The 16,233-nt window shown below is 34.6% G+C and overlaps 1 protein-coding gene across 1 annotated transcript in view; it reads left to right on the forward strand.

Moving 5' to 3' along the window:
• Window positions 1-16,233, forward strand: part of 5PtaseI (inositol polyphosphate-5-phosphatase A) — a 458,282-nt gene that overhangs the window by 245,824 nt on the left and 196,225 nt on the right. The window contains exon 10 of the mRNA XM_090393013.1: window positions 3,660-3,755. Coding sequence (XP_090249139.1) covers window positions 3,660-3,755 — 96 coding nt within the window. The remainder of the gene's footprint in view (window positions 1-3,659; window positions 3,756-16,233) is intronic.

Genomic DNA, 16,233 nt, shown 5'->3' on the forward strand with positions numbered 1-16,233 from the left:
GTTGCACGTGGTCACAATTTCGCCCTAGCTCCTAAAAGAATACCTGCCGAAGAAATCATGATCCAAATAGAACGTGGGATTCACAACCTGCCTAACCATATCGCCAACAACGTCAGACTGGATGTAGTCGGTGTTCTCACTAAAGCCAAACTTCCAAAAACTAACTTATCCAAAGACGAATATGCAGCCCTACAAGAAATGAAGAATAACAAAAAAAATAGTAATCACCAAAGCGGATAAGGGAAACGCCACTGTGGTGCTAAATCAAAAGGACTACAAAGGTAAGCTTAATGCTTTAGTACTAGACCGTACTACTTACCTCCCTATTGAATATAATCCTACCAGCTCTCAGATTAGAACTCTCCACAGACTCCTTAAGAAAGTCACTTCTTGGCCTGTGGAAGTCACTAACAAACTAAAACCTTATAACTCTACCCCCCCCCCCCCCCCCGATTATATGGACTTCCAAAAATACATAAACAAAATGTGCCATTACGTCCCATAGTGGATGGCATTGTTTCCCCCACATATAAATTAGCCAAACATTTAGCCAAAACGCTCACACACTATACTGGCAACACACCATCACACATAAAAAACTCAGCCCACTTTAAAGCCAGTATAGAAAACCTCTCACTCCAACACACTGACATAATGGTCAGTTTTGACATCTCCTCCCTATTCACTAATGTCCCACTCAAAGAAACCCTAGAGCTCATCCAAGCCAAGTTTCCTCCCGATATCTCAGCCCTATTTCAGTTCACAATGAACTCAGGCTATTTCGTTTGGCACGGAAAGTTCTACAAAGAGATAGAGGGGACAGCCATGGGTTCACCACTTTCCCCACCCTTGGCCAATTTCTTTATGGAGACCTTTGAAGAGAACGCCTTAAACTCCGCCCCACAAAGATCCACTATTTGGCTTCGTTACGTGGATGATGTGTTCGCTATTTGGCCACATGGCTCAGACTCACTCCACTCCTTCCTAACACACTTAAACAACCAACACCCCAGAGTCCAGTTCACTTTAGAAAAAGAGGAAAACAACACCCTCCTCTTCCTAGACACTTTTAATCACCCGCCAGCTTGATGGATCTTGGTTTTCTCTGTTTACAGAAAACCCACCCATACTGGCAAATACATTCACCAGCAATTCCCCCTCCCCCTCACAACAATATGGGGTTATGAAAACACTATATAACAGGGCAAAATTAATCTGCTCAGATGGCAAGGCCCTAACTACTGAACTAAACCACATCCACAACACTTTCTTAGCCAATGGCTATAACCCCAAAAAAATCCAAAAAATACTCAAACCAGTAAACCACAACCCCCCTTCCACAATAAAGATTACACCAAATCTATCACCATCCCCTACATCCAAGGCACCTCTGAAAAAATAACCAATATCCTCAGAAAATATGACCTTACTTCTTGTTACAGACCATATAAAAAGTTGGCATCCCTTATCCGCTCTACCAAAGACCCACCACTTCCCCTAGACCTACCTGGTGTATACCAGGTCCCTTGCAGCTGCAAATTGTCCTACTTTGGTCAAACAGGCAGAACAACAAATATCAGGATTTCAGAACACAAAGACTACATCCAGTTTCACCAGTACAGCTGTTCTGGGCTGGCAGACCATGCCTTAGATACCCACCATAGAATTCGTTGGAAGAAAACAAAAATAATACACCACAGCAAGTTTAAATACGAAAGATTATTCAAGGAATCTTCAGTAGCTCTAAAAAAACGTTCCTAACCTCAACAAATTTGGGTGCGTGAAACTACCCCAAATTTGGGAGACTTACATTTTGAGAACTTCAGCCCAACTGCCAAGTCAACCAAATTAGCCCATAGGACTTTAGGAACAATATTAGTTTCTTGCTTTCTTCCTCATTTGCTTTTGTTAGTGCCTGCATGCACATACCATATCTTTATGTTCCTGAAGATGGCAACGTGACGTTGCCGAAATATAGAAGTTATTTATTAAAGTTACCTTTAATTAATGTACTTTATATGCGTTGTTAATTCCGTAAACTAATTACCAATTATATTCATTTTATGATCTCTACCCTCCACATTACCAGGCCTTTAGCAACATCCAACTCGGTATTTCATTTTGTTCACCTCTCTCACATCATTCTGCTTCAGAACAACTACCACTGTAGCCCACTTACATCTCTATCTTATATAGACATAGCTCCTTTTCTATCATTAATAGCATTCCACCACTCCCTTTCTATCTTCATGAAAACCATCATACCCTTCTACCTCTATTCCTGTCAGAACGTCATTCTCATCCAACCATGTCTGTCTCCCTTTTTCTATGTATATTTTATGTAATGAATTCTTAACTATTGGACAGATGAAAAAGGAAATTCCAAGTATGATGAGAGGCTCTTCTCTCTCTCACTCTTGTGGGATCAATCCAAAGGGAATGCTTTCAAGATTCTACCTTGAGTGAATTTTTATCTTTGTCTTGTCATCATCATCATTTGGTCCATGGAACATATTGAATTATTTTCTCTATAGTTGAGATCGTGTAATGTGGGGCACTTACACAATTCTAGGATTGTGTAAGTGCTCTACATTAACTGTATGTGGTAATTCTTTGTTTTTCCTATATGACTGATGAAATTGTTATCCTTACATGGATATGGGTTGTTGAATTCCTGGGGGAAAAAAAAAAACCTCTTGCAACCAATGCAATGAACAACAGGCTTTAAGGATAATCTTGTTTGACCCTTCTTTGTATTTTGACTGGGTTCAATGGAACTGATTGAAATAAAAGACCGGTATATTGGCATAAACTCCTTGAATGATGGATTGCAACTTTTTCACCCACCTCAGCTTATCTATCTGAGAATATGGAAGAGAAAGGGAGTGCTGGATATTGTCAAATGCTTGAATCAGATCCACTAAAATTATCTCCATTGGAGATAGTGAGGGATAAGTCAGTGGTTGAATATACCTTAGATAAGAGATAGTTAGAACATGTTTTTTTTTTTTTTTTTTTTTTTTTTTTTTTTTTTTTTTTTGCTGGATCAGGAAAAATATATGATACATACCAGAATTTATATTCTTGTATTCTTGGCTTGCATGTAGAGTTTCCTTACAACTAGAAACTTGCAACAAGTATTGCTAACCGATATTTAATGACATAATTTTCCATTTTGCTACTCATGTGAAAATATTACTTTCTACTATTGAATTCACTTACTGATGAGATCTCACTAAAAGCGAGAACTGATCTTGATAGTGTTTCTTCCCATAATTCACTGCAATATCCATGTCTGAAAGGATATGTATATTGCAGGTAATTTGCATTATGGATATACAGGAACAAGTAATTTAGTCATCATATTTCATGTGTAATCTGTTTCTCTCACTTGGGTAGAGGATGAAAAGAAGAATATAATTTCTTGTCAAGTAGATTTTGTTTTTGACCTAGCAAAATAAATAAATAAAAATAACTTACTAAAGGATATACAGGGCAATAGTTTGATTTTATATCACACTATCTTCTTTTACGTCCTTCAGTTCTAACTTCTGACTTTAAATATATATACTCCATTTACATCATATAATTGTTTGATTAATTAGTTTAATTCTTAATGATATATAATAGTAAAGAGATATATTTCATAATTTTCTCAGAAAGTGACAGACCAAGCTACTCCTATCCACATCAAGAGTGCCAAAAATGGAGAAATAGTGAAAGTTTTATACCGTGATCCTGTCAATGAGAATAAGGTGGATTTTTTATATATGTATACACATTTATGGAAATTTGCATTATTTTATTTTGTATATAATTGTTCTAAACCTAATTGCTTTAATACAGACAGAATATCAAAAAGGCTGGAACCATATTATGTAAGACAGTGTTGTTTCTTAACCTGTGGTCTTTCAGGGGCTGTGACTCTAAAGGAAATTGATTCATTTATCCCAGCATATTAATAAATATATATATATGTAAAAAGCATTTCCATTCTTCACCACCTATTTCTGAAATGTGAAAGAGCTTTTTTATGTACTTAAAAATAAATACTGAAACCACTCGAGAAATGTTGACTCTGACCCCAGAATTTAACACTGAGAAATAAAACCAAATATTAAAAAAAATTAAGTTTCTGAGGTGCAGCATTAAAATTATAAAATTCTTGTATGATTGTTATATATCTTTTGTATATTTTTTCTTTAGTGAATTAAATGTTTTATATTTTTGTTTTTATAAAAAAAAAATTTTTTTTTATAAAATTTTATATTTATTTTTATAATTTGTGTATTTGCTTGTTGCATATTTTTGTGTTATTATCCTGAGGTTCAAATTATGAAAATTATAGGGGACTGCTGCTTCCAGTAGTGATTCAGTGGGGATCCACAGAAGTCAAATAGTTAAGACCTGCTGGAATAAGATATGGATTGCATAAATTCTAAAAATAGCAAGCAATCCAGAAATAGGATAACAATGTTCCTATGTGCTCAAACTCCCCATCCCATTTCTTTTTTTTTCTGAAGTTGATTTGATGATATCACAACTGTCCCATAAATGCTGTTATTTTCTTTTTGATTTTGATTTCCAGATTTAAGCTTTCATATTTTTTATTACAGACTTGTTCCACTGCATTAAAGTGGCAATAAGACTGTAGCTTGAAATTGTAGACCAGGTCTATATATCTAGAGTTATGGTTGAAGGTACTGGAGAGATTGGTGAGAGGTAGGATACAGAAATGGGTTGATAACAGCAATATTCTCTGTGGTTATCAGCATGGGTTTGTTAAGGGGAGATTATGTTTCACTAACTTACTTATATACTATAATAAGGTGAGAAATACGGATTTTGCGAAGGCTTTTGATAGACTGCCACACGACAATCTCTTAAATAAATTGAAACAAATGGGATTAGATAACAGACTTCTGAGTTCGATCAGTAACTGGCTGTTAGTCGGATAGGTATCAGAATGTTGTGTAAATATAATCATAATTTAAAATTCTGAATATTTTTACAACTGGTTTATGTTAGTATGTTTATTAGTTTTGGTTTCATAACATGCATTGTCGGCACTTGCGATGTGCCTGTTATTGAAATTATTTTGTCAAAGTGATATGTAAAGCAGTTAAAAATTTATGTACTTACCAGATTTGAATAGTTGTGTTACTTTAAACAATTTTATTGTAGTTTAAAATATTAAGTTGTGTTTTATGAAGACATTCTCTTGTCGCTAACGGAGACAACGTGTCAGCCATTGTATTTAGTTTTTTGCTTGCCACGTTCAAGGAGTGCGCATGCTCGCTGAGAAGTTTGATGTGTCATTGACAGCTGACAAGGAGAGATTTCTGTATCGAAGTAACAGGTATTAACAAGAGACCATTTGCGAAGAAATTAGACACAGGCCGGCAGACATTTAGATTTGGAGAAAATTAAGTTTTTTTTTATGTGACAGTCGGAAGAAAATTAATAGTAGATTCCGAAAAAGGAATCGTTGAACTATGAAGTTTTAATGTGGAATAAGTATCGGTAAATAAAAGGAAAATATTGCTATAGATGTTTTAAAAGAAATATTGGAGGAATTGCTAATTGGGAGATCATTAGTAGATTCCGAAAAGGGAATCATAAAACTGTATAATTTTAAAGTGGGAGAGTTAAGACTGTCAATAAGCATTAGTGAATAAAAGAAGAAATTGCTATTTATGTTCTAAAGGAATGTTCGAGATAACTCTGATTAGGGAGTTTCATCTGTCTTAAGGACACCGGATCTAACTATTATTTCTATTGGAAAGGAGACAGAATTGAGTCATCAAGAATTAATGTGTGCTACATGAGTGATGAGAAAGGATCCTATGAAAATGAAGAATAAAGTCATATATCTTTGGAAACGGGCCTTGACATAGAGAGAGAGAGAAACTGGCTGTGAACATTTTGTCATTGTACAAACAAAGTGTTTAGTCTAGTCTTAAGTGTAAGTTTATTTTTAAAAGGCCTTGGATCCAATTAATTCTGTAGTTAGTTATACTTACGTTTATTATAATAAACGTAATATAATATTTTACGTTTATTATAATAAACGTATTATATAATTAATATATTTGTAGTTATAATATTGTTTGAAGTGTGTGTGTGTGTGTGTGTGTGTGTGTGTGTGTGTGTGTGTGTGTGTGTGTGTGTGTGTAGTTTTTGTTTTATTAAATGTGTTTATTTTGGTTTTGAGTCAGTGTTTTTTTTTTGATTCTGAAAGAAATAGTAAAAAAAGAGGTCATTGCACCAATCGGAGACCTGCAAAGAAATAATAAATAAAAGAACTCGGAATTTAAAAATAATTTTTATAGAGAAATCTTATAAAACTGAGGATTATAGATTAAAATAATAAAATATTTCAATAACAGTTGTATATGGGGGTGCAGTATCCTGAAAGAGAATGGTCACTAGTGATGTGCCGCAGGGATCAGTTTTGGGGCCATTGTTGTTTAATTTGTATGTTAATGATATTGGGATGGGTTTAATTAGTGATATACAGCTGTTTGCAGATGATGCAAAACTGGGGAGAGCAATGCAGAGTCAAGTAGATGTTATGGCCTTACAAGAGGACTTGAATAGATGGCATGAATGGGCAGGTAAGTGGAACTGTCAGTTCAGTGTTGCCAAGTGTAAGGTTTTGAGATTTGGTAAGCAATGATGGGATGCAAAGTATGCACTTGGTGGGGAAATTTTAAAGGAAGCAGAGGAGATGAGATATCTAGGACAAGGACCTGAAATTCAGGGGCTACATTGCACAAGTTGTGAAGACGTCACATCGGATAATGGCAATGATGCAGAGGGCTCTAACATGCAGAAATAGAGAGGTTATGATGCCATTATATAAGGCCTTGATCAGGTCTCATATAGATTATTGTGCACAGATTTGGTCACTGGGTTTTTGTGTGACAAGGATATCTTGGAAAGTGTCCAAAGAAGATCCACCTTTGTGGATCTTCTTTGGACACTTTCCAGAGTTTTAGAATGTGGAGTATCAGGACAGATTGAGAGAATGTAAGTTGCAGAGCCTCATGAATATTAGGAAGAGGGGAGATTTGATTGAGACATAAGTTAGTCAGGGGTTGTTATAAGGTTGACATGGAATGTGTAGAAAGGCTTATGTGTTCGTCATGCATGGTGATTAATTTTGACAGTATAGATTAGAACACAGACTGATAAGTAAATAATTAATTTATTGACGTATTGTTTATATTTTGCTGGTATTCTAACCAGCATCTTCAGAGCACTAAAAACAGTTTGTCACAGTGCACGAGACATCAACAATCTGGTGTAACAATGGAACTAGTTAGAACAATTGTAGCTACAACACAAAAGCTAAAGTCCTAATTAGGCGCCCTCTATGTTTAATTTAAAAAAAAAAACACAAGAGATAACAGGTATTAGTTATGTCTTAAGATGATTGTTAAGATGACTCCCAAATCTTAGGCAAATTTATAAAGCCATACTTGTTGAGGTTCAGAGTATGTCTCAAGGCTTCTGTTGATTCTAAGAACAATCTCTCTGACTTGTAAAAGCTTTTGTGCAGTACTTTATCTGGAGTGGTAGAACAGATTTAGTTTTCTTCCATACTGGAAGAAAGCTAAAGATTACTAAAGACTAAAGAAAACTAAAGTACCACACAGAAGTTTTACAAGTCAGAGAGAGATTGTTCTTAGAATCAACAGAAGCCTTGAAACATACTCCGAACCTCAACAAGCATGGCTGTATAAATTTGCCTATGATTTGGGAGATGGTTATCTTAAGACATAACTAATACCTGTTATCTCTCGCACTTCTTCAAAAAAATTAAACATAGAGGGCACCCAGTTAGGACTTTAGCTTTTGTGTTGTAGCTACAATTGTTCTAACCAGTCCCATCATTACATCAGATTGTTGTTGTCTCGACACCATGACAAACTGTTTATTGTGCTCTGAAGATGCTGGTTAGAATACCAGCAAAATAGCAATAAGTCAATAAATTAATTATTTACTTATCAATTTGTGTTCTAATATATACCATCAAAATTAATCAACATGGTTGACATGGAAGAGATTTTTCATAGAATGGGAAAGGGGGATAGAACAGAATGCTATCGCTGGAAACTGTATAAGGAGGGTGTGAGCAGAGGAATGAGGAGCAGGTTTTCTTTGCATGGAGAGTGGTTGGTGAGTGTGTTGCGATTGTAGACACATTGAATCAGTTTAAAGCACATTTGGATGAGCATTGTGTGCAATAGTGTGTACCTCCCATGATGAATCTCCGACTCCATGGAAGTCAGATGTTAATAATAATAATAATCATGCATGGTTTTGGTTTACAGATTAGACTCTGATTCTTTCAATTATAATACATGCTTCAGTATTTTATGCTATCAGATTTATATATTTATCAGGTCTTTTTGACAATGCAATTATGAATTTGTGTGTTTCCCGTTTCTATTACTGCAGTCTCATATCCAATGGCATAGGAACCTTTTCACAGTGGGGCGGTTGTCAGGGACGCTAGTGTTCGATGGGTGCCAGCAGCAAGATATTTTATCATTTATCGAAATTGTCACATGATTTAATGCACTTAGTTGATTTTGCCAAAAGAACTAAAATTTTAGCTATTCTGCTATTCAAGTAATCTTGATTTGCTTTTAATATAATGTTTTGGTTTATTCACAAACCTATAACAAAGTGGTTTGGAATTTTGGGAGTTTGTTCTATATGCTATAAGCCTGTTGTATTTTGAAGGGGAAAAAGAATTTATATTAAAAATCAAATTTGGGATTTGATTTGGCAATATGAATAATATTGGACAATATAATTCATAATATCCATATAGTAATTACAACAAGTGCTAAATAAAAATGGTTCAGATGGCATAGCCTTTTGATACATATATATTCAAAGTTGCAGTTAAATATTATCTGTATTAAAATACAGACCATAGCAGTTAATTGCATAAATGCCTATTTGCATAAAAAGTAAAAATTGTATACTGTTTAAAATTTCTAATTACAAATTTGTCCAGTTAATTTGGTAAGATGGTATGATGCTTGTAAGAATCATGCCAGGGCCAAGTCAAATTTCATATTTTCTAACATTTTTTAATGGTTAATTAAATACATAGGTTTTTTCCTAAAAATATGTTTGTTTTTTTTAAAAATTGACTTCAGAAATATTTCACTTTGCTGGTTAATGGAGATGTTAACACACACATGCACAGTATGACCAACATAATACAGTACAGCAGTATTCCTACTTTACATAAGTGATTGTTGTAACAAGGTTCTTCCTTATGTTGTAAAACAGCTTTGTGTAACCTAGAGTTGGTTGCACTTACTTGAATCAAAAACACTGAACACATAAATTAAAACATTTTAACTTATTCATCCATATTTTACTCAGTGATGTCACAATAGTGGAGATTTTGTCAACTTAGTTAAGTGGATAGTCAGAATTCTTGAACCAGAAGATCATTATGGGTTCGAATTCCACTCTAGGCATGGATATTTGTGAATGTTTTGGGTCTACGTTGAGAGGACAGGTAAGTGGAGTTTCCATTTCAATATTGTAAAGTCATGATCATCAGTTTCCTGATATGTACCCATAAGGGTTGTACAGGATGCTGCAACAGTACTATATGACCAAGATGGGATGCAGAGTATAAAATTGGTGGGGATATATTACAGGAGTTGAAGAAAATATATCTGAGAATGACTGTAGATAAGGAGCTAACATTTTGAGGGCACATTGCTAAAATTGTTAAAATATACAATGGATTATGGCAATGATGTAGAAGTAATGAGGTCATGGTTTCCTTGTTTAAGGTCTTGATCAGGCTGCATGTGGATTATGGTAGTCAGATTTGGCCACCAGAGAATAAGGATATATTGGAAAACATTCAGAGATGATTGGCTAAAGTGGTGTCATATCTTTACAGTTTTGCAAAGAAAATCCTGCTGTGGGCATGGATGTTTGTGTTGTCTGTGAAAATACTAGTGGCAGTAGATGGCGTTGGTGTAGTTGCAGTCAGTTGGTGGATTGAGTTGTTGAGACAGAGCTGTAGAGCAGGTGCCCTCCCTCGATGAGTCTTTGGACTCCCTGGAGGTGTCAAATAATAATAATAATTAAAAAAAAAAAGACTGTGGAAGTAAAATTACAGATTCTCATGGATAGGTAGAGGAAGAGGGGAAGATAAGATTGAGGTATATAAGTTATTAACTGATTGCTACTAGATTAATGTGGAAGGAATTAAATTATGTAGGTAAATCAAGAGACAATCCCTGAAAATTGTATAAGAAAGGCGTAAGCATGGGATTGAGCAGATTTTTTGTATTGGTGAGTGGAATGTATTGTCTGAGAGTATTGAATGTGGAAACTGCAAAGTTTTAAGTCATGATTTGATTAGCTATATACATGACTGTGGAGCCTCTCATGATGTCTTTTGACTCAGTGGAGGTCTAATGACGATGATAAAAATAATAAAAACTCACTCACTCTTCTATTTTTCTCAGCCATTTTCTGCCCACTGCTGGAGGAACCCCCCCCCCCCAAATAATAGTAATAATTCCCCACCCTTCTCTTTCTCTCTCTCTCTCTCTCTCTCTCTCTCTCTCTCTCTCTCTGTTGAGCTTTTCTATATCACTGAACCAGCCATCTCTTTATTTTTCCTACAGCTTACCATCTGGATAGCATTTTTGCTCATTTTGAGTGTTGTTTCTTGCAGTACACCTCTCCCATTGCCACTTAATCTTTTAATGGTTATTATAATATCTCTTAATCTGCCCTGACCATTAACCTAAGCATTTGATTTTCTTTCTTAAAGGATGATTTTGAACACTGATCTCTCAATTTTATTTTGAAGAACAGGAATTTAAGTAAACATGATTGCCACAATAATAAGCAATGGAGGACTTATGTGAGAGATTTTTTATTTTATGGAATTTTCACCCAGTCATGAAGGGCATCATTGGTATGAAATTTAAATTAAACAAGTATAAGTTACAAAAATGAAGATTCAACAATGAGAATGTGGGAACTACACATGAATGTGTAGTTCCTGCATAAGTTAGTCTCAAGCAGCACTCTGGAAATACAATTTAAATCTACTAGCCACAAAACAATTATACTTATCCGAGATATTTGGTCTACATTATATAAATACTGTCATAAGAGATGTTTTTAAATCTAAATGTTATGATGAGAGAACAAAGTAATATATTCTTTAATTCTCAGCTCATCACAATTCAGTTTTTATCTTTCATTTATTGTTCATAATGAAGGATAAATTTATGTGACTTCTCCATAAACAATAATTTAATAGGAAAGACAAATATTAAAATTCCTGAAAGCAAGAAAGCTACTTTGCTTTGCGCATGTACCATTTTTAAAAATTACCTATCGTATAACTTGTTAAAGTGAAAATAATACACGGTGAGGCGGGCTGCCAGCAAATCAATGGAAGGCCATGGTCTGTGCATCCCTATTCTAGAGGATCCGATACTTAGTGGAGATGGTATATTAGCCACCCAGATTGTTCAAGATCATGGGCTCTCACATTGTCAAAATGGTCATTATGACAAACAACTGTAGATATTTCAGTTTAAAAATAAGGTCTAAAAAAGAAACATGATTGACTAAGCAAACACACATAATAACCACAGTAATAAGTTTTAATAAGTAAATATTTTATCCTGAATATCTTAGGACATCGTCAGTACAGTTAATTCAAACAATACTAGGAATAACATACAGTTAGGGCACATGATTACAATGGAATCCCAATATGCATGCAGTAGCATGTTATAGAATAAATTAAAATATAACTGGAGGGGGGGGGGGAGTTACATTAAAATAAGATAACATATACAGTAAAACCCCGAAGTTACGCAGTAGGTGGGACCAACAAAAAGTGCGTAAGTCGAATTCGCGTAACTCGGGGTATAATTTTGCATGTAATTTATATATACAAACATACGATTGGGGCCAAAGGTTTACAAAAACACCTATATTTTTTAAGAAATATAATCATAATTGTAGTTTTTCGTACATAAAAAAAAAGAAAGTTATTTCGATGTCGATGGTTTCATAAAATCTAATAGATTCGTCTGACGGCATAATGTCTTTTTCTTGTCACGCAAAATTTCTTCGTAGCAAGCTAATGATTTTTTTATTCCTTGCCTTGTGGCTACAATTCATTCCTCGTTAGAATCTATGTCCTCCAAAATCTGTAAACCTTTCTTTTATGATTGTTCTTACTGTGGATTCCTTTAGATCAAACTTCTTTGCTAGCTCACAAATTTTTATTCCACCTTCAAAATCCTTAATAATGTTGAGTTTTGGTTTCAAAGTCAATGTTTTTCTTTTCTTGCTAGCTGTAGAAGAATCGGACTTGCTTCTTTTGGATGATATTATTATTTTTTAAATTTTTATCAAGAACATAACATTAAACAGTTGCACTATAAAAATCGTGTATGAATGGAGAATGCGCGAAACACATCAGTGCTTGTTCACAGCGTGTGCAACACTGGCGAATGCGGCCAGTGCCTGAAAGATACGACTAGTGGTGAAGTGGGACGGGAATACGTACATATAAGAAACTGCATAACTCCGGATTCACGGTTTCAAAGTCAATGTTTTTCTTTTCTTGCTAGCTGTAGAAGAATCGGACTTGCTTCTTTTGGATGATATTATTATTTTTTAAATTTTTATCAAGAACATAACATTAAACAGTTGCACTATAAAAATCGTGTATGAATGGAGAATGCGCGAAACACATCAGTGCTTGTTCACAGCATGTGCAACACTGGCGAATGCGGCCAGTGCCTGAAAGATACGACTAGTGGTGAAGTGGGACGGGAATACGTACATATAAGAAACTGCATAACTCCGGATTCACGTAAGTCTGGGTATAACTGTATAAAAAAATTATTTTACACAATTTTGTATGACAATTTCCCATACTTTAGGAATAGAAAGAACGTTTTAGTTTAGATTTGGTCTGTGAAGTAGGGCTTCTGCACTTTCTTTATATAAATGTTCATGTTTATATAAAGATCTGTGTAAAAGTTTCGACTTTTCTCAATGGATCCTATGGTTTGGATTTTCGATTCCACGTTGAGCGAGGCCAGATTTCTGTGGTTTGATAAGCCGGATATCGTCTTGATGTTCCGAAATGCTTTTATGAACAGATCTACCTGTCTGTCTATAGTTAGACAATTTACAGGAGCATGGAACCTCGTACACACCAGGTAGCATCAGAGGTGAGAGTTTGTCTTTAGGAGAAGGTAACAAGTTATAGATCTGGTTGATGGGTTTGTAGGTAGTAGCAAGTTTGTATTTCTTCATAATTTTTGAAAGACGTTCGGAGATGCCTTTGACATAAGGTATGGGAATCCTATGGGCTTGTTCTTGTCTAGGTTGATGTGTGGGGAAGTAACTGATGATTTTTTGAGTTTTTTTAGGATTGTATCCATTTAGTACAGCTGTATTTTTGATTATTTCCAATTCTTGGTTTAGAGATTCTTCAGAGGAGCAGAATCTGTATGCTCTGGTTACTAATGATTTAATGATGCCAAATTTTTGAGATGGATGATGAGTAGAAGAATTGTGAAGGTAGCAACCTGAAAATGTCAGCTTGTGATAGACAGAAGTGGAGATGGAACTATCTTCTTTTTTGAATGTGTAAATCTAAAAAGGAGATACCCTGTGGAGATTATTTTTCTAGCGTAAATTTGATGCGAGGGTGAAGAAGGTTTATTTTATCTAGATAACAGGTGTAATTCTTGTTCGGAATGACCCTAGAAAGCAAAGACATCATCGACATATCGTAGCCAGATTTTTAGCTTGGGTTTAAACGTGAAACTTTTTTCTTGAAGGTATTCTAGAAACAGGTTTGCTAAGTTTGGCGATAAGGGAGACCCCATTGCTGTTCCTTCCTCTTGCTTCTAAATTTTTTTCTTTCCAAGTGAAGTAACCAGACATAATAACAAATTTAAAATTCAACAATATCAGATGGAAATTTTTGAATTAACCAGTCTACCGTTTCCTTATGGGGAATATTAGTCAAGAGGGAGACAATGTCGAAGCTAATTAGCATGTCAGTTTCAAACAGTTGGATGTCTTTTATTTTTGCATGAAACTCTGTGGAATTTTTAATTGATGAGGCTGAGTGGTCTATGTGAGGACGGAGAAGATTAGATATAAATCTTGATAACTTGTAAGTCGGGCTGCTAATAGAATCCACGACAGGTCTGAGTGAAACGTTAATCTTGTGAAGCTTAGGTAAGCCACATATTTTAGGAGGTCTAGCATGGTATGTCCTGAGTTTTTTTTATTGTTTCTTCATCTAAGGAAGTGGTTTCATCAAGTAACTTGTTCAGTTTCTTGAGCTGTCTTTTTTTTTGGATCATAATCAAGTTTGGCATAAGTATTTAGATCTCAGAGAAGTAAATTCATTTTTCGGTTATATGAATTGATATCTAGAACCACAGTGGTATTTCCCTTGTCAGCTCTGGTGATGATTATGTTTTTATTACATTTTAAGAAGGTAAGAGCTTTCAATTCTGATGGGGGGGATATTTAAGTTCGAAGGTTTGGCATCATAGATTATTTTGGCTATTTCGAAACGAAGTCTGCTGGCTTCAATACGGGAAAGATGGCTGATGTTTCTTTCAACGTTGTGTATAAAATCTAAATATGGAAAGCATTTAGGTGAAATGGCAAACTTATGACCTCTTGCTAGAACATTTAATTCATCTTCTGTTAGTGGACTGTTAGATAAGTTGACAACCCATTTTTCAGTCGGTAATTTGTTGGTATTTTTCTTAGATCGATTTAACAAATTAAGCCATTTTTTTATGTAGATTAATATTACTTTTATCAAAATTTTTGAGACACTAATAATCACTTGTAGTAATACTTGATTTAACGTATTTGACAATTCTGCTTCTAATTCTGTAATTTTTAAATTATTTGTTGCCAATTCATGTTTAGAAACTCTTAACTGATTAAGCAGTAAGGAATCGCTTGCTTTCTGATAGATTTTATGAGCACTTGGTGAGGTGATTTGATAACTTCCTTTAGTTTAGCAAAAGTTACAATGAGTTTATCGCATCTGCACTTTTTTAAAAAAGAGATTCAGGCACGTAGCTTACCCTGTTTCAATTGAAGTTTGCTTAGTAAGTGCTTCTTCTGTGCTGTCAGTTCCCCATGCAGGAATAAGACTTTATTATACAATGAAACCTGTGGAGAATTCATGACTAAACAAACACATGTAATAAACCATAATAAAGTCTTATTCCTTCACGGGGAACTGACAGCACAGAAGAAGCACTTACTAGGCAAACTTCAATTGAAACAGGGTAAGCAAAGTGCCTGAATCTCTTTTTGTTACACCTGTTTCTAGATAAAATAAACCTTCTTCCTAATTCCTAAAGTATGGGAAATTGTCATACAAAATTGTGTAAAATAATTTTTTTATATATGTTATTTTAATGTAATTCCCCCCCCCCTCCAGTTATATTTTAATTTAATTCTATAACACGCTACTGCATGCATATTGGGTTTCCATTGTAATCATGCGCCCTAACTGTATGTTAATCCTAGTATTGTTTGAATTAACTGTACTGATGATGTCCTAAGATAAAATATTTACTTATTAAAAATTTGATGAAATATTTATTTTGATGAAAAATTTGATTAATATTTATGAAAAGGATGAAATATTTACTTATTAAAACCTATCACTATGGTTATTACGTGTGTTTGTTTAGTCATGAATTCTCCACAGGTTTCATTGTATAATAAAGAAATATGATTATCCTCTTTCACTTCAAGAGTGCATTGATCTTTGTAATGAAATCTTGAAACTCAAAATGAGAACCTCTATACTGCAAAAATATCATCTATATATATTGAGCAGTTGATAGAAGAGACACAAAATCCAAACTGGTTAAGAGATTAACGAGATATAGATGAAGCTCTGAAATTTTTTCTTTATATTATGAACTGTTCTTAATAAAGATGTGCTCTTACCTGTAAAGGCTAAAAAGTATATCAGACAGGCATCTAACAACTTTATAACATGGTGAAACGCTCAGCAATAGGTCATAATGAAACATTTGTTTTGGGGCCTTTGGGGAGCCAGTACAATAGGACAGTGACATAGGCTTTCAGTAGTTTCATCATCCCAGCAAGAGACACTGTTGATAAGTTTAGATCTAAGTA

This window comes from Typopeltis vanoorti, chromosome 5, assembly GCF_054136105.1.
Source record: "Typopeltis vanoorti isolate ZY-2024b chromosome 5, IOZ_Tvanoo_1.0, whole genome shotgun sequence".
NCBI classification, from domain to species: Eukaryota; Metazoa; Arthropoda; class Arachnida; order Uropygi; family Thelyphonidae; genus Typopeltis; species Typopeltis vanoorti.